Genomic DNA, 25,296 nt, shown 5'->3' on the forward strand with positions numbered 1-25,296 from the left:
AAACAAGTGTATTTTATTTTTTATATTCTAAAAAAAAATTACATTTTTTCATAAATAAAAAAAACAGTAAAAAAAGGAGAAAACAATAAATCTATTGATCTATATTTTTTTAACAATTTATAATTTTAAAGATCAAGTACAAAATTTTAACATCAAATCATCTGCTTCCAGCCAGCTTGTATTGAACACACACAAAAAAAGCTATCACAATATCTCAGAAAAGTGTATTGTGACTCACACAATATCGATATTGAATTAATATCAATATCATATATCATATCACAATATCATATTGCCCACCCCAATGACTATTAGTAGGCTTCAGGTTTAATATCCAATCAGGTTTAATATCAGGTTTAATATCCAATTAAATAAGCATGAAGGCTTCTTCTGAATCTCTAATAAAGATCAGGGTGTCGGATTAATCCTAACATCAGTTTATTCCCTCATCAAATTGAATATACATCTCTTTTGGAAGATTTCGAAGAAAGCCTTTATTGTCACATGTACAAGTACAGTAGAGTGAAATTCTTTTCTGCACATATCCCAGCTTGTTAGGAAGCTGGGGTCAGAGATACAACACCGCTGGAGCAGAGAAAGCCAAGGGTCTCTCTCAAAGGCCCAACAGTAGCAGCTTGGCAGTGCTGGGGCTTGAACTCATGACCTTTTGATTAGCAGCACAAATCCTTAGCTGCTGAGGCAGTACTGCAATAACACTGAGCATTGTTGTTGGAGTAGTAATAAGAACGTATATTCATGCAAAGATTAAAAAAACATAACACACTAAAAAAATCTGGGTTATAAGTGATGAACAGTGTATGATATTGTGGCTTCACTGACCTGCTGAGGATCTTTTGACAGCTGTGTTCATTAAGAGGCCTCGAGGCTGATCATCTGCTCTGGTCTGCTGGAAAGGACAGAGAGGACATGGCTCTCCTCTGGCTGCCTCCACATGAGCCTAATAACACACAGTAATCACTCTCACCACGCTGCCAGTTGATGGTTTACCAGTACATAAAACCAGTTCTTCATTAGAATCAAATCATCTTGATGCTCTGTGGTCTTTTTAATCACTGTGCTCTTATAATGTGGCAGCTGATGTGAAAGCTTTCAGGTTCAGATGATCATTAACCTTTTAAACTACAAGAACTGTGGTTGGTTCCACTCTTTCACTGCTTATATTTAAATTAATAATAAGAAGTCATTTTATATTATGTTCCAGGTAGTTACTGGCAGGGATGGGAAGGTACAGAAACATGATACTTGAGTAAAAGTAAAGAGTTTTATGTTAAAGTGGAAACAGCTACTATACACTTGTACTTAAGTGAAATTTCAAAAGTGTCCAGATAGATAAGCAAATCTGAGTCATGACTGAGAAGATTCACTGACCCAAACACTGACTCAGCAGACAACAAGTGAGTGAATTGCAGGCAGGACCAAAAAGATTTACTGAATGAAACACTGATTTGCTAAATGACAATAAGTAAATCTTGGTAATGACTGCAAAGATTCACTGACTCAAAAATTAATTTGCTAAAAGACAAATAAGTGAATTTCAAATTTCATGACAAATGATTCACTGATTCAGACACTGATTTGCTAAATGACAAATAAGCCAATTTTGGGCAGAACCAAAATGGTTTACTGACTCAAACACTGACTGGCTTCATGATAAATGGATGTATAAAATGTACAGATAAATATTTAACCTAAATCTACACATGAAAGGAATGACTGTGCCTGGCAATGATGGATATAGATTCGTTGACCTTAGTGACTCATTCAAAAAGACTCATCATTCTAAACATCATATCTACATATCAAACATATCATACATAAAGGTGAGCAGCTGAGGGTTACAGGTGTTGCTAATTGGCCAAAACTGGGACTTGCATTCTGGTCACTAGCACAGAACCTTAATTGCTGTGATAATGCTTGGCTACTTTTTCTCTCTCTCAGTCTGTTTTCACAGGAGCTGGCAAAAAGACATAGATATCCTGCCCAGTGTGTGAAGTTTTTTTTTTTTTTTTTTATTGCCATGCACTGATGCATTGATGTTTTGCCAACCCCATCCCTCAACAGCAGGATAAATCATTGAAAGAAAGAAACATTTACCAAATTCAGACTAGTAGGCAACAAGAGAAATAAAAACATGGCAAGCAACACAATTTCATGGATAAACTACTCATCTGAGCTGGAATCAGTGAGCTTTCTTATTACAATATAATAACAAAAACATTTTCTCCTTCCTCAAAACTAGAACTTGTCCCTGAATGAAAAATAAGCATTCACACACATCCAGCTAGAGATGGGTCTCAGTCTGTGTGTGTGGTGCTGCAATTATCTTTGGTTTCCAGAACAAATCCCTGCGCTGATTCTGCCAAGTGTGTGGTGTTCCCATTGTGTCAATAAGGTAGAGAGTGGCAGTGCTCCCCTGCAAGCAGATGGTGTCATTGTATCACTGTCAAACATATGAATTCTCAGTCAGGTTGAATTAATTGACTCTTCAATCATGACATACTCGTGTCTGGATTTGTTGGACTATCGAACAGCTCTGGCTTCTTCAATGAACAACTGAATGAGCACTATAAAAAAAAAGAACACTAGAATCCATTTCATTTAGACTCGCCTTTTAGACTCGCCTGTGGAACAGATCATGAAAAGGAGTCATATATAAAAGAATTACCAATACACGTATAGTGGATATAAGCTTATTGAGCATGACTGTGACCAAAAACCCCCCAGCTGAGCTCTAACAGTGGATATAGAAATCCACACACCCCTGTTAAAAGTGCAGGTTTTTTTGGTTTCCAAAAAAAAATTAAGAAAGGTAAATCAAGTCAGGCCATTTTCCAACTTTACTGTGATATAACAACCAAAAAACTTACAATAACATGGCTGCATAAGTGTGCACATCCTTTATAATGGGTCATGTGACTGTGCTCAGAATGAACCACATTCCAACTCATGTGCAAAAGTAATTATCATACACCTGTCATCAAATAAAGATCACATGTTTCTGTAGAATTTATCATTTTGGTTTCATATGACTGCTGAAGCCATGGTCCACAAAGAGCTTACAAAGCATGTACAGGATCTCATTGTTGAAAGGTATCGATAAGGACAGGGGTACAAAAGAATTTCCAAAAACATTACATACCATCATGAATGCCATCATCAACAAGTGGAAAAAATGGGGCACCACAGTGGCATTAACAAAACTGACAAATAGGGAAGAGGAGATCTGTCAGGAGACCTACAGCAACATTACAGGAGCTGCAGGAATATCTGGCACGTACTGCTCACTCCCTGGATGTGAGAACAATCTCTTGTATTCTTGGTGGCATGGTGGCTAGACTAGATTTGCTAGACTAGCCCACCTGAATCACCCCAAACCATGTGGCAATACATATTATGGTCTGGTATAATTCTAAATGATATGTATGTTTGGTCCAAAAACCAGACAGTTTATAACTCAATGAACATCATACCTATGGTGAAGCATGGGGGTGGTAGCATCGTGTTTTGGCGCTACTTCTCTACAGCTGGGACTGGGGCTCTAGTCAAGATAGCGGGAATAATGGATAGCTCCAAATACCAATCTATTGTGGCACAAAACCTGCAGACCTCTGTTAAACAGCTGAAGACGAAGAAATATTTCACCTTCCAGCACAATACTGACGCAAAGCACAAATCCAAATCAGCAAAGCAATGGTTTCAGAAGAAGAAGATCGACGTTTTGGAATGGCCCAGTCATTGCCCAGGTCTGTATCCTATTGAAAAGCTGTGGAATGACTTGAAGAAGGCTGTGCACAGAAGATCCCCTTGCAATTTGATAGATCTGGAGCATTTGTACAAGGAAGAGTGGAATAAAATTGCCAAATGAAGATGTGCTAAGTCGTTAGACTCTTATCCAAAAAGACGGAGCGCTGTATTACAAGCAAAAGCTGCTTTAACAAAGTAAAATGGTTTCGTTTTTTTTACATCACAAAAACCTGCAATTTTAACAGAGATGTGTAGACTTTTATATCCACTGTATACTGCAGACGTGCTTGGCAAAATCAGTTCCAGTTGATCATCCTTAATCCTGCTCGTATGGATCTAAGGATTGGTCTGCTTGTTTGAAAGACTTTATTTTTTCATCATTGTAAGTACTTAGTATTTATTGGAGAAGTATGTAGTAATTATCTGCAATTACTGGTACTTTGCAAAGTATAACTGTATTATAATGACCAGATTTGTACAGCAGTATGTGGTGTCACATTTCCATAATTACTTCTGTTCAGCCCTCTGTTCAGTGGTGTCTGTGCTCGCAATGTGTGGCGCTTGTGCAGCCCTGCAGCTCTGTGGATTCATTATTATTATTATTAGTAGTAGTAGTAGTAGTATTCCATTACTAACTAAATATCTAATAATTTATTACCTTACAACTTGGTGTGTACTTTTTAAAGTATGATATGTAGAAACATAAAACAAAATAAAAATGTAATCATCTGCAAATTGCTGTGGTATAAGAGGAATAAAACACTTTGGGACATGCTGTTATCAGAAAATAATCAACTTCATGGTGATAACAGTAACTCCGCTACGCACCATGCCACATCACACCACCCTGTTCTTGATTAATTTCCTTGTACAGCACCTGCTGTGTTTTATTCCATATTTGTTAAAATCAATATACAAATCAAACAGAACAGGTTAAAAAAAGAAGTTATGGAACTCTGTTATGGAACAACTCCTACATCTCCTACACAATTGTCAAACTGGTGGAAATTGGTGTCGATGGAAAAGTGGTACGAGTCCATTACAAGTCGCCATAAAGGTACGAGATGCCATAAAGTGAACTGAATAAAATATGTGATAAAAGCCGTTGTGGTGGGAGGCTGAGAGCTGAGTCACTGCTGGGCTGTATTCTAGCAGGGAGAGTAAACAGTAGGGTTTCCTTCACTTCCACTCCTCCCTCCATTCACACCCATACACTAAGCACCCAGAACATGTGCCACCTGGCTCTTGTGCTCTGAGAGAAGCTTCTGGCAAACGCAGCGTGAGTGACAGCAGCATCCATTCTACCCCTGCAATACTAATGATACGACTTCACTACGCCAAGTAAACAGATGCTGTGCAAACATGGCCTGCAGCTCTGAGCTCAACACAGCTGATAAAAAATGCCAGAAAGCCTTGAGGAAGATAAGTCTCACTTTTAAAACAACACAGAGAGAATGACGAATCGTTTCTTAACTCACGGGTGATAGACCTTTGCACTGAAATTGACGAGAAACGCAGCAGTAAAGCTGAGACTCAGTGTTATATCTCGATTTGTAAATAAGTAAACAGATCCAAGTTGATTTTTAAACTAGATTTAGGTTTATTTTGTGTAACAATGATAGTGTGTCAAAAACAGGTTGCGCAAACAAACTATAGTAAATCTACTAAGTTATCCAGGTGATGAAATGAAATAGTCTAGTAGCAGTCAGTCCAGTTTAACCAGGGTTATTACTGCTAAAATATTTCATAAACTGATATAAAACAATATATTAAAAAAATAAAACCTTAAAGTCTTGGGAAAAATTTGCATAGTGGTGCACCATTCTACTCATCTATCATGTCACCAATTCTCATAAATTGATTCAGTAATATAACATGGTAGGAATGAAACACTTGGGGGCATCCTGGAAAATAATCAGTGATGGGGTGGTGTGATGCAACCTGATTCAAAAAGGAGTTACTGTTGACACCCCAAAGTTGATTAGTTTCCAATAACTGCATGTGTTATATTCCTCTTACACCACAGCACTTTTGCCAACGATTATAGATATTTTTAATTTATATATTAAGGAACAACACATTATAATTTTTATCCATTTTTGTGATGTCTAATGTTGTGGAACATCTGCAAAACAACTTAGTTCCTGTTATCACTTACAGCTATAAACAGTCGTTTTGTCACCAGCCTTCTTCTTATCTCTCTTAAAGTTAATAAGACAACAAAATGCAGCTTGTCAGGTTATAGAGAGAAGCTCTCAGTCCTGAACACCTTACAGCTTTACCTCTGACTGTTACAGAGCACTGACACTGGAGACTCCTTCCAAAAATGCCAAAACACTGGACAGAAAACTTCACAATATCAACGTTTAAACACATTTTTAAATAAGATGAAGCAAAACATACTAGAACAAGCACATTAATATAAACCTACTGTTTATATGTTTATATTGGCACTACTCTCAAAACACCTTCTGACCAATCAGAATTGAGAATCCAACAGCACCGTGGTATTGACACGTCAACGCCAGAATCAGCGTTACACTACATTTCCCAGAACACAATGTAGCCTACAAACATGTGGCCAACAAACACCCACAAACTCCGTCACGTTCACAGTCACCATCATACTGATCTCCAGCACCTGTACACAATCACAGCCACAATATTTAAGGACGTCCTCACCACTACCTCACTGTTAAATATACACTCTATGTCTTTGTTACCAGTCCATACCAAGCCTTTGTATTGTGCTATTTTGGTTTTGATCCCTTTTCTGGTTTTTGACTCTTGCCTTGCCCAGTTTATGTTGTTTGCCAACCACCTGACCATTGTGTGTTTTCTGTTCCTGATTTTTTGGAATTGTTGTATGCTTTCTTAATAAAGCCTTTGTGTACCTGCACATGTGTCCATCCCTATATGTTGCTGAGAACATCTAGGACAGTGTATTCAGTATTCGGCCATAAATCCAACTCTATGTAAAGGACAATTGTGTTTTTTTTTTGTAGATGCTCTATAGTTCCAATTTGGTCAAAATGTCTCAAACACAACAATGATTAAATCAGCTTGAGCTATGATTCATGAAGTCTGCATTCATTGCATATGAGTAATTATATAACTCTCAGAGATGTGATTTGAAGTCAGACTTTAGATGGCAAAGCTTATTTCAAGTGTGGTATAAGTTGTCTTTACTTACTACTACTAGATCAACTGCAGTGCCTGGCAAAAGTATTCACCCCTTTCAACTTTTCCACATTTTAAAGCATTACAACCTGAAATGGATTTGTTTGGGATTATATGTCATGAAACTGCACAAAATTGCCTATTATATTGAAGGTTTGGAGGGGAAAAAATCTATGTTTTGCACAATTATTTACAAATAAAAAATGTAGAAATTGTGATTGCATAAGTATTCACCCCCGTTGGTGTGGAAACCCTTAAAATAGTTCTGATGCAACTAGCTTCCATGAGAAGTGACATAATTAGTTGAATGGAGTTCACCTGTGTGCAATTAAACGTGTCAGGGTTGAGGGCAAGAAGGATGGTGCCAAATGGTAATTGTAGAAGATAACGAGTCCCAATCTGCAAGAGAGTTGAGATTAGGGCAGAGGTTTACCTTCCGACAGGACAATAACCTCAAGTATACTGCCAAAGCTACAGCGGAGTGGTTCAAAACCAAGAAGTGTTAGAATGGCCCAGACCTCAATCTGATTGAGGATTAGAATAGGCAAAAATATCAGCATCCAGATGTGCAAAGCTGATAGAAATTTATCCCAGAAGACTTGCAGCTGGAATTTCAACCAAAAGTGTTTCTACCAAGTATGTACCCATGGAGGTGAATATTTATGCAAACAATAAATGTCTACTTTGTTGATTAATTAACCTTTGTGTCACAATAATAGTAATTTTCACCTTCATGTTAGACATATTGTGTAAATCAGATGTGTGCTCCATGTGTACTGAGAAAAGTGTTTCTCCTGCTTTCAGTTACTCACCAGGCCTTGAGGTAGCAGCAGGCTGTTGATGAGTGGAGCTGATTGTCACATCTAGCAGGTGAGATTACTTCTCTGCTCTGGTTTTATCAGCCCTCAGTCCTTTGTACACACTGCAGCGAATCTGCAACCCAGACGCCTCATACGTTAGACAAACAGGGCATTTAAACATGCAGTCCCAGAAAGAGATAACTGACTCTCAGCAGCAGGAGAGGCGAGACACTGAGGCTGATGCAGCTGTTTGCGATCTGATATGAACTGCAGCCTGAGGGGAAGCTAAATGAAGCAGCGAGGTATGATGATGAAGTGAAGTGAATATGGAGGCGCAGTTCATTACATGTTACTGTCTGCACAGCTGACGCTCTCGCTTGTTAACGCATATCCAGCATTTGGTAATGTTCATTTTCAATGAGAGTAAACTGTTTGATCTGATGCGTATAATTTCTGAAGAAGTATTTCTCATCTGTTTAAGACAGAAGGTGCTTATGATTGGGTATTAAATATCTAGATGCTTTGCCTAGATCGATGTTTTTTTTATATAACTGCACACATTGCTGCTTAGACCTAAGGTGTTTTTAGCATGTCTTTCTCCCATCATGTAATTAATGACATGTAATTAAGTAGTTTTTGCTTTAAATGGTCAACAGGGTTTATTAAGTTTCATTCTTTAAACCACTCCTTTACAAACTTTAATCTATCAGGTGTAAACAATGTATCATGTACAGTAATGTACAAAAGTTTGCATACCTGTAGGACATACAGAAAACGACACAGAAGTTTAGTTTATATCCTTTATTATTATTAATTAATTATTAAGTAATGGCCAGTGGTCTATTTCTGTGTTCTATCAATATTCATTAATATTAATATCATTAATATTATATAAGCATAAAGGGGATAAAACGTGATGGAGGCATGCCTTCTAGAAAAAATAATCAGATATCACCCCAAAGTTGATTATTTTCCCATAACAACACATCCCAAAGATTTATTCCTCTTATACCATAGCAATTTGCCAAAAATGACTCTGTACATCTTATCCATTTATAGTTACAGTTCCTGTTATAGCGTACATTCTAACAGCTATCAGCAGTCCTTCCTTCACAGATATCTTTATTTTCTCTCTCTTGAAGTTAATAAAAAAATGCAGCTTTTCCCATGTTAGAAAACCTGAGTAAACTTTGAACTTTACTTCTGACTGTTACAAAGCATTGATGCTGGAGACTCTTTCCATAAATGCTAAATGACATTTCCTCACAGGAAACGTCCATCAACAGCCTAACAATGATGTATGTTTTAAATCACATATATGTGGAGCGTCCGCCATACAAGTGCCTGTGTAAGTTGTTACTATAGAAACGAAAAACCTTACTGTCAGAGCTGCTGTTCTAGAAAATTATTCAACCCTTTCTGATCCGAATCAACCAATCATCAACACTGTGATATAATCTCTTATAACATGTATACAAGTTTCTGTAGATAAATTGTAAAAATAAAAAAATTAAAAAAACACTACATTCATATTTTCATCCTCATAAAAACTATAAGGAAAGCAAATTTATTTATTAATTTTTTTAGGTGTTTAGGTCTGCACTGCATGAGTTTCCACTTCACACTACAAGGTTATTATCTGGGAGTAATTACCTAAAATAAGACCCCATTTCAAATGGCCGAATGTACAACACACTCCACATTATTCACACTTCACAGCCATAAACATATGAACATGAACATATAAGAGGGTCAGGTTTGCTCTCTTGAAACTTAAGTGTTTTAGGCCCTTAACATTTAATTGCGTGTTTGTTAGCCTGCTGTGTTTAAAACCATCTGAACGCAATTTTCAAATCAACATGCAGCCTTTGTAGAGCTGCACCACTGAGCACTCATCAGTGTGTGAAAAGGTGCAGGTGATAATGAGACTATATGAAGAGAAAGCACCTTCGTTTGAAAAAAGCAAAAACCTTTGTTGTACCTGACGTAAGCTCTGTCATTTGCTAACTCGATTTGAACGAGTGACATTGGAGAATAAATGAAAATGGCTTTCACAGCATCATATATTGTTAGAGTAATATATGTTATATAAATGTTCTTTGTTGATTTGCAATATCTTAAATTCAAGCCTGATTTTTCCTCACAGGCTCCTGTAGTTATTATTTTTCTGTTTTCTATTTTCACAGGTGCTGGAAACGTACTGAATTATTGAAACTCATTATGCGGGTGTAAGGGAGTTCTGATGCATTCAATCAAAAGGTGTGTATGAAAAAGCTGATGCACAGGCCATGGGTGAGTGTATTATCAGATATGCGATATGCGATGTCCTTCTACCTTTGTGCGTAATAGAAAGGTTTGAGGACTTTTCTTTGCATTGTGCAAAATGCTTTTATTCAAATTGCACTCTCCGTTTCCTCAATGATGGCTGACTCCGTCATCATAAACAACAGCTCGTTTTTTGTTTTTTTTTCCTCCACATGATGGAAATGCCACATGTTATGTGACAGCAAATTGGATTTTCTGTTTGTGAATTAGGCTTGTTCTTTAGATGAGCACATCAAGAATTAATCTGTTCTTGTCATTATAAATGCATTTACTCCTGCGCCACAGCAACAAATATGATTGCATGCAGGATTGGGTGCATGTTTACGGTCATGCAGAAGTTTCACGCAGAAAACTTGTATAATTTACAAAGAAAATGCTTCATTAATTTTCAGCCTGGCTGAATGTGGTAGAAACATGTGAAGTTAGTGAAATGTCATATCTGAGTGGGAATATAGTCACGCTTATGCCTGTAATGGCAAATCTGCATCTCTGCTCCTGATCAGAAAGAGTCTGTGCGAGACACTGAACACAAGTGCTAGACTTTTCACCTGTGAGTTAATAATTAGGCTGCCTTTTCACTAAGCACTTTTCCCTCAACTGCATGTAATGCTATGGAAAGCACATGCAAACTGGGTAACACACGGCCGCTTTTAACATGTGGGGTGAGCAAGAGAAGACAACATGGAGGACATAGTGCTAGTAGAAATATTAGTGTAAATAGTGAATGAATACGATGTACATAAAATCAGAGATATTTCATTATGCAACAGAAAATGTTTTCCTTGGCATAATTAGTCTAAATACTGAGAAATCATTCTTTCTTTTCTCTGAGACATGTGAAGCACACAGGGTGCTGAATATCCAGAGGAAAGTGCTAACCTGTGGCTAGATACAAAATTTACAAAAATAAATAAATTACATAAGCAATCATCTTGTATGTGTTTTTTTTTTTCTCTTTTTTTTTTTTTTTTTTTTTTCTGTGACTTGTAGCCAAGTATGGTGACCCATACTCGGAATTGTGCTCTGCATTTAACCCATCCAAGTGCACACACACACAGTAGTGAACACACACACACACACACACACCCTGAACACACACCCGGAGCAGTGGGCAGCCTTTTTTGCTGCGGCGCCTGGGGAGCAGTATTTTAGTGGAACACAACAAAGCAGAGTATGTTATAATAGTTTATTGCTCCTGGGAAATGTTTTTTACAAAAAAAAATTAAAAAAGATTTTAAAAAAATCATTTTTCAGAAAAGAATGATTTATTTCCTTTGAATTCCTCAAAATTATGAAATAGAAAAATGCCAAAAAGGGCGTGTCTCTGTTTTAAAATTTAAATTTAAAATTTTTTTGAAGCCCAATTTGTGTGATTTTTCATTTATTATATTTTAATAATTTTCATTCATTTTTAAATTTCTCACTGTGTTGTAATTGTTGCAGTTGGGCCTGGTTTGTGAAACATCTTTTTAGGACCTGATGTTACTATCATGCCTTAATGTAAATTCTAAAGGAAAAAAAAAAAAAGAGCCATCTGCCCTCTTCCACATACATTAGCACCAAGCAGACACCCACGATTGGCTAGTGTCACGCTGATTGACAGGGGAGAGAGTCACACCCAAAAGACAGCATGCCCAGTTTTTCTCTCTTGGACTCCTGGCCACAGATGGCTGTGACATTGTTGCGATTCAAACTCGCAGGACAAATGCTAATCTTTGTTGTTAATAACAAACTTATATTGATCAGAAGACCGAAGCAGTAATGGCGTTATGGTTACATAACAGTATTGTTATGGTTACATTATGTGTTTTGTGTGAGCCATTTTTATTTTTCATCTGCAAAAAAGATGTTCCAGTCACAGCACTTTTAGGTGAAATTAAAAAAAAAAAAATACCTGAGCATGGAGAACACGAACATTTGGAGAGCTGGAGTTAGTTTAAAAGCAGCCATAGGTGAGAATGCTTACTTTGAATTAGTACACTGATAGCCATTTAAATGTCAAATGCTCCTGACCATGAGATGTATTTCACAGCACACTATTAAGCATTAACAAGCTCCTATCTGAATGTGTACATCATAATAAACTTACACCAGAACGAATTACTGAGAAACTTTGACGTGAACATATCTGAAACATTTCTAATCACAAAGCACGTGAATTAACTTGAATTATCTGTCTTTTCTCCTGTTTGGAGATTATAGATCAGTCTGGTGATATTGCAGTCTGATCTGGCCTTTGCTTCATTCATAATACTCTATAATAGCATTACTGATGAGAGCAAAGCACCTTACAGCTTTTGGCCAGCTAGCTGATTTCATGATTGCAGTGCCATTTAGTCCTCCTAAAAATTAATCTTTATTGTTTTTTTTTTTTTTATTATTTTTCAACATTGAATCTAAGAAAGACACTGATTTAAACATTCAAAAAATGGATTAGTACATCTCAGGCAACAAAAGCTTCTCTGCTGACAATAACTGCAGAAATGTAACACGGTTAAAAGAATTAGCATGGCATGAGGAAATTTTCTACATTCTAATGATTTAATTATATTATATTTTTAAAATGATTATTTACTTTCGACCTATAATTTGTTTAACAGGGTTGTATTTCAAAGTGACCTCTCCAGTCAATATCACAGTATCACTGAAAATAAAGGGGGAAAAAAACAATATGAGAATTTCATTTTCTTCTTCCCATGATCTTCAGGAAATTCAGATGATGCCACTTCCTGTTGAACACGTGACTTGTGGAATATTCCAAATATGTCATGGGGTGACTCTGTTCAGCTGAGTGAATGTTTTTCAGAACTTATCATATATGATTCATGGAAAGGGATGTTTCAAGCATGAGATGTTAAATAGATTCAGACATTAATGCAAAAAAAAAAAAAAAGTATTTTAATGATTATATTTCAAAGTAAAGTGTATAGTGAGCTGGAGTGATTCATTATTGCTTGAAGTTATTTATCTGAAATGTGCACATAGGTTGTTGTGTTTAAAACGTCTTTTCCTTTTATTTTACATACGTGTAAATGTAATACCAATGGGACACAAATGGCTCTCTAATCATGGAATCATGCAGCTAATCTGATAAGTACATGCATATTGATGAAAGCCATGCAGGTGTTCATACATGTCATGGCCTGTTCTCTCAGCCTTTTAATAAGCAAAAGGTATCATAAAATAAGCCTTGGCTCTATCACTACCGCCTACTCCAACAGAGAAAAATGCCCTACGAATTCATCTCATCTCTTTTACTGGCTCATCTTTAAATCATAAATTCTGTATGTGATGATAACTTATTTCTCACCCCTGAGGAATCCTATTTCACAAAGTTTAATACCCTGCACATAACCTACAGTAACACGTAATGTGCTCCTCTCTGGCAACTCCTGAATAGAAGGGGGAAAAAAAGCTGCTGTAAGGATGTAAGCCTACATTTTACTAAAGCACTGAGCAGCTTCTTCTACATACATTTCTCCTTTTGTATTTTCCCTTTAAAAGCCAATGAATATGCTTCTCAAGTGCATGCATGTCTTAGCATTTCTCATTGTCTTGTTATAGAGGATGTGTCTCAGTTGGGAAGCAGAACTCCTGCAGGATAATTAAAGCAAGTGTTAATTACAAAGTGCTCAAAGCCTTCTTGCCCAAGGCCACCTTTCCACTCGAGATCATAACTAGTCCCTCGAGACTTTCAGTCATGTGTGTAATTAACGTGTGCGCCCCATCCCACAAGCCCGCAACATTGCAAATGATGCTTCACCTTCGGGCGAACCCCATGGAAAGTGTATGCTACACAGTTAAATGTCTTATTAATTGTGTTGTCACAGCAAAGCATTAAAAGATTCGCATCACTCTCAGTTTCTCATGTGCTCAAATCTTCTTTTAAAATTCTAGTTATTTTGGGATGGTGCACAGATTAGTTCACTTTCACAGGCCAAATGTTTCCTGTCATCATCTTGGGTTATGCTCATGTATCTCTACATCACATTTATGTATTGGATTTCTTTCCACTTAACATTGACCTCATGTGTTCAGTGATGTCCAAATTTACTAATAATTGACTGCCACAGTGATTCTAAACAAATAGGCAGTAAATATGTTGATGTGTGCAAAGAAAATTATTTCCAAATTTTTAATGAACTATTTTCTCTTACCCCAAATTACACCTCACTCTCAATGTTTGTAAATAATATTTCTTTATATATACACCAAGGAGGCAAAATGCGCTTCCTATGACGCACTTTATCAGGTTTTTTTTACAGTTAAAATAGTCATATGTAAAAGAAACTTTTTGACATTATAAACATACAGTTGTTTCTTGATATGGCATTTCAACCACAACAAAATGTACATCTGACATCCAAAGTAACAACACTGTAATTCTAGGATGTTTCAATTCCCTCGAAATACCATTACTGTATTTCAGCAATCTGTTTTGGTGCTTAAAGAAAAAAAGTTCCAGCCTCAAAAAATCAAAACATCCCGAAATCTCTACTTTAATCTTGCTGCACAAAAAAGAAAGTTCATCTGAACAGACCCTTTTTTACACACAGAAGTAATCATCTTTTATGCAAGCATCTATCAGTTATTCATGAGCGTCAAGGAACTCAAGTTTTATCATGCTATATGAACCTAAAATTTACATTTGCATTTACATTTATGGCATTTGGCAGATGCCCTTAAAGAAGTAGTCGCTTCTGCTTCTGCTGAAATCTCTATCAATAAATACTTTCTGATACTGGTTCAGTAAGTCACAGTAACACTCTGTTGGGGAGGTAACATAGGAAAATGCACACAGACAGCACAAAGTTGTTGTTTGTTTTGTTTTGTTTTTTAATAAAAAAGTGGTAATTTAAGTACTTTAGGAAGAGGTAGGTCTTTAGATGTCGTTTGAAGACTGCCAGTGACTCAGCTGTTCGGACATCTAAAATGTTATGTTAAATGTTTTATGACACAAGCAACACAAGCTTTAACTATCCCTAAACCACTTCTAGTGATTCATTTTCTCTTCATATCTTCTTTTATCTAGCTTCTAGCTGTAACTGGTATTTTTAAAGCAGCATCATTTGTTTTGAGACAAAGCCTCTTTGATTTAATGCAATATTATCTAATCATATCTTAATGAAGACTAGAAAAATCATGTTTGACTTCTATTACGAAAGCCAGAAGTCCTTGTATTTGTCTTTAGTAAGGTACAAACATTCTGTGTAGAGATTATTATGAAATATAAAATATTAGGCTCAAGAACAATTTAAAAAGAGAAGGGATTAAACTATATTGTACAAACACTTCATATAAATCACCTTTTGAACAAACACTGTCTATTTTAACCCCTATTTTAAAGGTGCGTTTGCTGACACAGGAGTTACTAGTGATTCTTTTTGGGCCTTTAAAGGCACTTTCACACCTATTAGTCTGTTTTCTGAGACGAAATTAGAGAGAAATCTACACTTTATGTTTGTTTGCTATTTGGTTTGATGCTTAAACAAATCAAAAAGCACAAAAACTTTGTCTCAGGGCTGAAAATGTACTCAATAGGGAGAAATACAGTGATGGGAAAAAAAACCCTCTGCCAGGTGAATCACAAAAAAACACTTAAGCATGGAGAGCATTAACAGATGGAGAGTCTGAGCTAAATACATTTTTAGACAATTATATAAACAATTGTTGTTTATCACATTCAGTGTTTATTTTCTCTATTTCTTCATCGATCCAAATCCAAAGCACATCACAGTTCTGCAGCTATGCCGTTTGGCTCAGTTTGTGCCTCATGGCTCAGTTTAGCAGCTCACATCTAGAAAAAGAATGCTGCCCATGACACAAAATGCAAGACATATTGGGTTCGCTTCCTGCGGTTGGGTTGATTCAGGGTTGAATCGCTTTCTCACAGTAATCAAACCGCGCTAGAGCTGGATTGGAACCAGACTGAGACCGACTCACTCAGACAGCTCAGAGAGTTGTTTTGGTGATTGCTGTGTTCTCACCTGCCCATACGAAGTGCACTGAGGAAAAAACCAGAAGAGTTCCAGTCTAACAGACTAAACGCTGCGTATGTGAACGCACCACAAGAACCATACGATTGTACCTACTGAAACACCAAATTAGGCTTTTGTGTTGGAACAGCCACAATCCTTGATTCATATATATGGTAGGCATCTGTGCTGTAGTTCAAAACCTCTCATAAAATATGCATATTTCAAAACAAAGGGCCTCACAGAACAGAAAACCATCCAAAAATACCCCAAAGGCCTTAAGTGTATTCTGTAAGCACTTGAAGAACAGTCTACAGATCAGACACTTGAACCCGTTACTATGTTTCCCACTGATACATTTTCCACAGCCTCATTTCAAATTAAGATTTGTGCATAATTATATTGAATAAACTGTACATTTGTGACCGTTTCTGCCTCACAACTTCATCACAGGCAGACGTAGCCTGTTTGTTCAAGCCTCCCAGTGGTGCAGATGCCGATGTCTATAGTCTCTCTATTGAGCAAATATAGCTTTTGTATAACGATAATAGCGACAATATCAACAAAAACTCCATGTCATCTTTCAAAGTAATACATTGTCTATTCCCATATAAATTTTTGTTTTCTCATTGTTATGGAACACTCAATAACTGAACAGACGCGTCATCTCGGGAATTGTTTACAGCCTGACGGAACTACTCAATGTAACGCGGCCAAGTATTTGGGAAATCACAAACCAAATACTTTTACCATTAAAAAATCCTGCTCCAACAAGGCAACAATAAAATCCAGCTGATGGCTAGAAACAACGGTTACATCATATTTATTTAGTTTATTTAGTAAAATGAAATATTTTTAAACCATTTTGGTACATGTCTGTCCTTTCATTTAAGCGAGTAGTCATTGGGTGCAGTGCTTTTTTTGCATTTTGGGACAGTAAGACTTAAATTGAATTAGTTAAAAAATAAATAAATAAATAAAATAAAAAAAAAACAGGAAATTATGCTATTTCACACAAGTTGATATGTGTCTGTATAATAGAAATAGTTTTTGCTTACCCCTTCTGATGATCTCTGTATCTCAGCTCACGGAAAGCGACCTGTTGAAGAAGAAATATTATTTTTCACAAAACGTTGTGTTGATAATGATATATTACAAATATTTCAGACAATGGATAAAGACGAAAAGTCAAAACAAATTTCCAATGACATGCAAGATGGATGTAAGGGCTAAAAACAGGATGACAAAGCCTGTGCCACTATCAAAAAAGTAAACCAATTTGTGGGTCGGGACAAAAGCTGTCACAGAGAGTCTGATTTGAAGCAACCATCTCCTTTTTATTCCTCGTGCTCTGGTTAAAAGCTTAGTTTAACTGCTCAGGTATTAACATCAGTTTTAGTTCTTTTAATGGATACAATGTTAATTTTTGTCTTATGCGTTAGCGAGTCATTTTTGAAGGTGCTAGTTAACTGTAATTAGCGGCTTTATTTGGGGTTAGACAGGGTAGGTTTACTTTTTTAAGTGTAAGTAACTTAATTTATGACTGGCATTCGCAACATTAGAGTTATTATTATTAGGGTTACCTGCTTAATGTTTAGTCATCCTTTCAGTCTCTTAATACGCGTCGGCATTCAGCTCTAACAGTCACAGAAGGAAGTTCAGGACTCTAAAAGGTAGTGACTTTCAATAGCTGATATTTAAAAGCATTGGTATTACAACACAAATGCAGCTTTCTGATGTTCAATGGAATAAGAATAAAGGTAAAAGAGACATAGCAGTTTAAATGTATCCCATTCACTCGAATGAGTGATGAAACATTGTGAATATCTGCCATATTCACATACTGGGGTTATACTGACTAACACCAATGACTGAAGGCATTTAGACAATCTTACTGTTCTTACCTCCTCAATCTCCGAATCATTCACAGTCACGCTAGTGCACACAAGCCAGAGTTTTGGTTTAATAAGGTCAAGCTTAAAGGATATGTTTAAAAAAAGTCAGTTTATTGATCTAAACAGTTGGTTTCCATTAACATCTTAAACATTTAAATGACGAGTCAATATTCAATGAACAATTTAGTGCTAGAGTTAAAATTATTTAACAAAGTCGTAATTGTATTAATGCTTATCTATTGTTACACAAAATGTCTTCACAACTTCTCTAAAGTTACTTTTTTTCTGCTTTTCTTTGTTAAGTATAAAATAAAAAAGAACATATTAGCAATTTCCTGAACTAAAACAGGCATTTATTACTTAAAAACAAGTATGTGCTTATCTAATTTTACCAAAAAAGAAAAAAAAAATGATGCTCTATTAACAAATTATGGCAAGAAAAAATTTAACAATTATGGCCACCTATTTAGAGAAGCTTACACAAGGTGATTTATGTCCTTTTTATTACATATTTATGTACAAATACAGGCTAAACACACAGCAGATCACTTGTAGGTAGCTACATACATAGCTGATTGCTTTCAATCCCAGTAGCGATATCAAAATCAAAATATACAAACTCAGTATTTACCGTCATCAAATCAAGACGTATTAAGAAAGATGTTATGTACAATATGGGGGGAGGGGAGAGGGGGTCTAACACTGAACGGTTGCCTTGGTGAAATGGTAGCCAAGAACAAGGAAGCATCATTTTGTAGGTAACTCCATGCTTTAGGTTCAGGGGAGCAAACAATAGACAACTAAAGGGAAGCAGCATTCAAATGGAAGTCTTTTTGTTTAATGCAAGATCCTTTTGTGTTTCTTAGATGTATGAATAATCCGTGTTATCAAAACCATATGCTGGATGCAGTTTCTCGCTCCTTGGTTAGGGGAGGTTAGATTTTGACCTAATACATGTTTTTGTGTGTGTGTTTTTTTTATTTTATATTTTTTAGATTATTACGTAAGGATGCCAGGCAGGGGAGATCACTGATGTGGAGCACCTTTAGTATCTACCATAGGGGTGATCTCTGTAGCCCCCTCGTGAAAGTCTTGCAGTTGGAGCTTTGAGGCTCGGCCGTGGCTGAGTCCACTCCTCTTCTGCTACAGGTAAAGGGACCACAAGACATCATAAGAATCTGAAATCTGTATTATGGTAAGTGAATAAATGATTCATTCAACCTATCCATCCATCCGCCCAGTCATCCTAATTGACATTACGTCCCCCTAATATATCTGATAAACCTGTAAAACTCAGGTCTAATTCCTCCAGTAGCAGGGGCTCGGCTTCAACAACTTCATACTGGTGCTTTAAGTGAATCTTCGCTGATTTCCCACAGCCACAATACAGTAATATGAGGATAAAGATGTTATTCAAGATGTGCAATGATGCAGAACATTAGAGTAACCAGATAAACAACAAACACCAAAGGTATCTCAATGAGCTCTGTCTAGATTTGCTGCTGTTCAATTTCACCTGATTTGAGCGGTATGCAATGTCACACTGCCCTAATTATCAGTTAGCAGTAGCTCGGAAGAGGAAGCAGGAATTGCTGGCTGATCCAGCTGTCATATAAATACAGCACACGCTGGGAATCAATGCGCTATGAACGTGCTCAGTGGGCCATCCTCAAAACAATCAGGCCACCTTCAGGATGGGGAATCCTGGCACTCGATACAGCTAATGTGATGTTTCCATTATAGTGCAGTGGCGAGATTGCAGAGGAAATGAGCATCACGAGCACAGGTTTAAGAAATAGAAAGATTCATATTAAATACAGTGAGTAATAGTACACGACAGCTTTACTACAGTGAGTGAAATGTTTGTTTCTGTCCTCAAGGCTACTTTCATGTGTAAAGCTCTGACCGCTGCACATTGTTCCTATTTAAATCACATTACAAGTGCAGAGCTGAGATTTTGGTTTCATGTCACTGAATGATTACGAGGCATTGTTTTAGCATCAGCCATGCCAAGGCACTCCAGTGCACAATTTGGCGCGCTGTATAATGAATAATTGGAACGGACAAAGCACAATGTGAAAATGGCTCCGGTGGAGAGCGATGGAGCCCCTGCCAAGAGCAGCACGATCCCTGATTTGGGACATAATCCGGTGAGGGCAGGCGCTCAAAAGGCAAAGTAGCGTATAAAAGGCCATGGCTCGTCTCTCAGTGGGCTGCATTGAGGCCTCCAGCCTGGCTCTGGCTCTGCTCCTCTACTCTGTGTGCATCTTAAAGCCTCCCCTGCAGCAAGCTGCCAAGGTAAGATGGCTACCGCCGAGCTCAGCACTCTGGTTATTTGGGAGAACAGGAGGTGGTTTTTCTTTATCTCATTGCTGCGAGCTGAAATGAGAGGGGGGGTGCTGTATGTCCTCGGCAAGGGCGATGTATGAGTGTAAGCTTGAGTGTAAGCCTAAGTTTAAGCCTGCAATGTCAACAGAACTCTGTGGTGCACCACTCCGGAGACACGATCAGGAAGCTTCTACTTTTCTGGCTCAAATAAATTTCCTTCTTCTGAGATGATAACCCACTGAGCAGTATGTTCCACCGAGCATCTTAAACATGTAAGATGTAGGAATGCTCCGCAAATGGCCTGTGGGTGTCATTACAATGACCATCTGGGTGTTTATTCATTCAGTTTTAATATCAGCCTTACAAAATAAACTAGACGAGAGGAACTACTGAGGGTGTGTCATAAAGGCTTTGCCCATTTCTGACCCTCTTAACAGGAGAATGGTCAGCTTATGATTCCTTAAAGCCCTGAAACAGCACCACATTTCTTTCTGAGTTTACAAACAGAGAACATTATATGTCTTCTGCACCTTCAGGAGAAACAGAATGACCTTTTCCAGTAAATGTCACTGTATAAAGAGCTGAATTTGAGTGTGCATGAGTGGTGGTGTGAAACCTCTAAACTCTAAAACATCACTCTTTACAAGAAAAGTATACAAGCAAGTAAGTCTAGAGCTATTTTTTATAACCATTTAGCTTTGAGCCTAACAAAAGAGAGCGACCTTTACCGTAATTGTTGTAGGTATCGTCATTAGTTCCATGGCCGTATTCGTAATATTCTGAACCGCTGCAATAAAAATGAAACAATGTTTCAAAAAAATGGAAAATCAATGTTTAAGACAGACACATACCTATTTATTTTCCAACCATAAAGCACCCGGAGTCATATTCTGAGTTGAGGTAGTAGTGTAGTGAGGGAATTAATACTGAAATTGCACACATTGGTATACAGGCTGTAGACATAACTCCAGACTTGAGTGCTATTCAGAAGCTGCGTGGGAAATGCATACATGGGGTGGAGTTTAGGTAAAACTGAGGCGTGTCTCAGTCATGTACGATTCTGACCTTGAACTTGTAATAAAAAGCCTATATGAACCATATTCAATTTCATAACCTCAATTTTGTATCTCAAGTGCTATTTTATAAACTGTTGAATAATGAGGGTGGAAGCCATCCTGTTAAAAAAAAAAAACCCAACAACTAAATTTGCAGTGATTAATGTGATAATTACAATTAGGACAATTCATACAGCAATATATTGGCAATATAGTAAAATACTTTCAGATGTTTATTTCAGTGCTTGCTACACTATGTGGCCATGTGCATGTTGAACAGCTCATTCCAGATTTAGTCTCCCTGTTGCTGTTATAATAACCTCCACTCTTCTGGGAAGGCTTTACACTAGTTTTTTTTCCCACTATATGAAGCAAAATTGTAATACTACAGCTTTACAAAGACATCCTATACAATTCTGGCACTTTATGGCAACAGTTTAGGGAAGGCCCACATATGGGTCAGGTGTCCATATACTTTTGGCCATATAGTATATATCATCATATTAGTCTTTTTTATTTTTTATTTTTAAATTGGCTCTTGCGTGGATGTTACATTTGACTTTGGCTTCTTTATTCTGCATTTTCTATCCCTTGATTTTTTTTTAGCTTAAAGGCAAATGCTTCTGTTTAAAGGTGGTGGTCTAGACACTATTGAAAAACCTTCTTTCCAGTGAAGAAGAAAAATCTGGTAACTTCAGAGGTGTGAACAGCATGCAGTTAATTTTAATAACTTTAACTGAATTTTAACTGAATGTGGAGCCCAAATAGCCTAAGTACCTGCAGAAACCAACCCTGAATACAAGTAACTTTCCCAGCATAAATACTGGCGCAGTTTTTGAATGCCGACTCTGGCTTCACTTTTGCACAATACAACATTAAAACCCCTGTGGATTATAAGTGAGCCAACACCCTAGATAAAAGAAGAGAACATATACCTTTTGGACTGGTTGCTGTAACCATCGTCGTAGGCCTCATAACCCTGTTCGTCATATTCCCCATCATATCCATCATCATAACCCTGAAAGCACAGAAACACTCTGGGTGACTGTCAGTGGGAGAAGACTTACACTCATCAGGACTCAGAAAACAGCACTCTAATTGTTTGGTAGTGAAAAATCAATTTTTAATTACACCAAGAAAGGATTTCTCTTATATATACACTCTCGCTGTGAGGAGGGCAACATGGCTGAATCATGTCCAACAGAAAATATTGATTGTGTGCAGGGATAATTGTTTCACTTGCCATGTTTGAGGGAAGGAGGTCAGGGTTTGACCTGTAGCTCGCATTAATACAGTATCACTGACAATGACCACACTTAATCTTTAATCACTTAATAAGATGCCAATCTCACTTATTCACATGAAGATGTGACACTTACAGAATTTTTCTAGTGTGTTTTACTGATACTGGAACTAATTTACGTAAATCCTATTTACAATAAATAGTAGATCCTATTTGAGGGAATTTAGGATGACCTTGGAAGACAATATACAATGACAAATGAAAGTTTTGTGTGTTTCTCTGAGTAAGGCACTTAAAAATCAACTGCTCAGCTATCCGTCGCTAAGCATATGCAGTTGAGTGCAAAAGTGTGCATTCTCCATGGCTTCAAAGAAAAACAAGGAAATAGAGTTACAGTATGTTAAAAATAAGTTGTGGGTGAATCCTGCAAGAAGACAACAACCCAAAACATAACAATATGAGTTTGATCCACAGAAAAGAGATTTTGCCATGACCTTTCTCAGGGCTGGGACAGTTGTAAAGGCAAACTGTAGGCCTACAAGTTATTAGAGGATATTTATACCACAGTCAGAACAACTATCATTTATATCAGAGTTTGTGATCTTGGTATTATAACCCTGCATTCACATTAGTGAACATCAAAGCGGCAGATTTACGTGCATGTGCATGACACAAAGCTGCCATTTCAGCGATAGCATCAAGCAACAAAGTGACAGTACAACAACCATTTGAATTGAGATTTTTTAGTTCCTAGTTTTTTAGTTTCTACTGGGATTTTTAAGTTCCCATTTACTGTTCGACATGCAAAAATGGAAGATAAGAACTTTTAACCATCATATTAAACTTGGAAGGTAGACTAGTGATCAGAAGGCCATGAGTTCAAATCCCAGTGCTGCAAAGCTGCCACTTAGTGCATTATTTAATTTGTGATTAACTAGTTAGCTTTAGAAGCTATATAGCTACTGCCATTTCTCATCAAAACTAAAAAATGCTGGCAGGTGTGTAACAGTAGAGTTTGCTGCATGCCCAAAAGAGACAAGCTATAAGCGACACAAGCGATTAGTTGCTTGCTTTTGTGAACATAGGGTAAGGCTGTATCTCCTATATTATTTGGTTACTTTTGTTACATGTGATAAGGAAGGGTCATGTATGAAACCTAATAAACTAAATATCTTGCTGCTATAAATGAAATGTCTTCATGTCCTAAGGGTGTGGAAACTTTTGCACTCAGCTATTTTGCACTAATCTTGGATATATTGTATGTATTTACCTTATGGTGTGCTTGTGCATGCAACCTCACTTGTACACTGTTCTGGATAAAGGTGTCTGCCAGGAGGAATAAATAATCTTTCCCTATTATGTCTAATCAAGCCTTTCTAAATGCCCTTCACACAATGTTAGCAGTGTTGTCTCAAGGAAAATACAAGGAGCAATAATTTTGTGTGGGAAAAAGGGTAAAAATGCTAGAAGCAACATCCTATATATCATCAGCACCTTCTCAGGTGTTCTGTGGTTTTACAAAGTGTAAATGAAATGTAACCTGCTAAAATCACAGCTCTGAGATTTCACAAAATATCCTAACCACAATCTCCTAACTGTGTCATCTACTCAGATCATTTGTTACTTGTATGTCTAGTCTACTGACTCTTTCCCACTATTTATCCTTTAAACTCTTCATTGTATTTACTGTAAATCATATTATTCAGTACTATCTATGCATTATTCAGTAATTACAGTACATTTAATAGGACCAGTGTATAGTTATGAGAGTGGGGAATGTAAGTCTGGACATGCTGATCAGTAGTAGCAGTTTAAAGATTTTAAATGCATGGAATTAAAAAAAAAAGATATGGTGTACAAAACAGAATTTGTTGCATCTCCTTAACATGCATTAAGTGCAAGGCACATGTCACTCTGTAGCAATCAGTGCTCTCCAATAATGCAGTAGACTGTATGAGTTGTGTTCAGGGAAGCAGCAGGAGGAAACACATCTATCTGGGTTTAGAGAAATATTTTGTTTGTGTATGTATGCCTGGGTAAGAGAATTAGTAATTATTTATATTATAGTGTATATACTGTATGTGTTACATGTGTTACTTCATTCATTCTTCAGCATGGGCTGTCATACTGTTTGCTTTAAGTGTGATGTCCATTGTTGGAAACACTCGAGCAGTGCTATGGAAGTGCAGTAATTGTCAAATGTGCTGCTGTGATGTAGGTGTATGCATTTATTGACTGATTATTGCCAACTTGCTGACCAAATTTGCCATATAATCTCTAAAACATACTGTACATAGTATACTATAGACTTGAACTATAGTAAAGTGAACTTATAATGATGTGACTGACTGTTTCAGCAGTCATCGGTCACTTTTAAAATCCAGAAATAGCACAATAGTGGGGGTTTTTACCCCATTTTCTCCCACTTTTGGTAATTTTGTGAATTTCTACCCCTTAGCCAGCTCTCCTTATCAGACAGCAGCTACCAACCATGGAGGGTGAAGGCTATAACGTGCTTGCCCTGAGACATGTGGCGCCAGTCACTGCACCTTTTCAAACTGCTGCTTATGCTGCTTCAGTGCAGCTGAACACTCGGAAGAAAGCGCTATCTGCCCTCTTCCTCATACATGAGCTCACAGGTGCCCACAATTGACTGGTGTCACTGTGATTGACATGAGAGAGATTAGTGCTATCCCGCCCACCTGGGAGTACAGCCAATTTTGCTCACGT

General features: G+C 37.1%; 1 protein-coding gene across 5 annotated transcripts in view; it reads right to left on the bottom strand.

Annotated features, from left to right (window-relative positions):
- Positions 1-326: 326 nt before the first annotated feature.
- The window catches only part of khdrbs2 (KH domain containing, RNA binding, signal transduction associated 2), a 99,281-nt gene continuing 74,311 nt past the window's right edge, over positions 327-25,296 (bottom strand). The window contains exons 7-12 of one of the 5 annotated variants that reach the window (XR_008301496.1): positions 22,259-22,341; positions 20,997-21,055; positions 18,997-19,080; positions 17,104-17,144; positions 7,758-7,878; positions 327-958 (exon numbers count right to left, since the gene is read on the bottom strand). Coding sequence is in view for 2 of the 5 variants with exons in the window: in XM_026934438.3 (XP_026790239.1) it covers positions 18,986-19,083; positions 20,997-21,055; positions 22,259-22,341 (240 nt within the window). In the remaining 3 variants the exon portion in view is untranslated. Of the gene's footprint in view, positions 959-7,757; positions 7,879-17,103; positions 17,145-17,174; positions 19,084-20,996; positions 21,056-22,258; positions 22,342-25,296 lie in introns of those variants that run through there. The other 4 variants (XR_008301494.1, XR_008301495.1, XM_026934461.3 and 1 more) reach the window with 4 other exon arrangements.

This window comes from Pangasianodon hypophthalmus, chromosome 3, assembly GCF_027358585.1.
Source record: "Pangasianodon hypophthalmus isolate fPanHyp1 chromosome 3, fPanHyp1.pri, whole genome shotgun sequence".
In the NCBI taxonomy this organism is placed as follows: Eukaryota; Metazoa; Chordata; class Actinopteri; order Siluriformes; family Pangasiidae; genus Pangasianodon; species Pangasianodon hypophthalmus.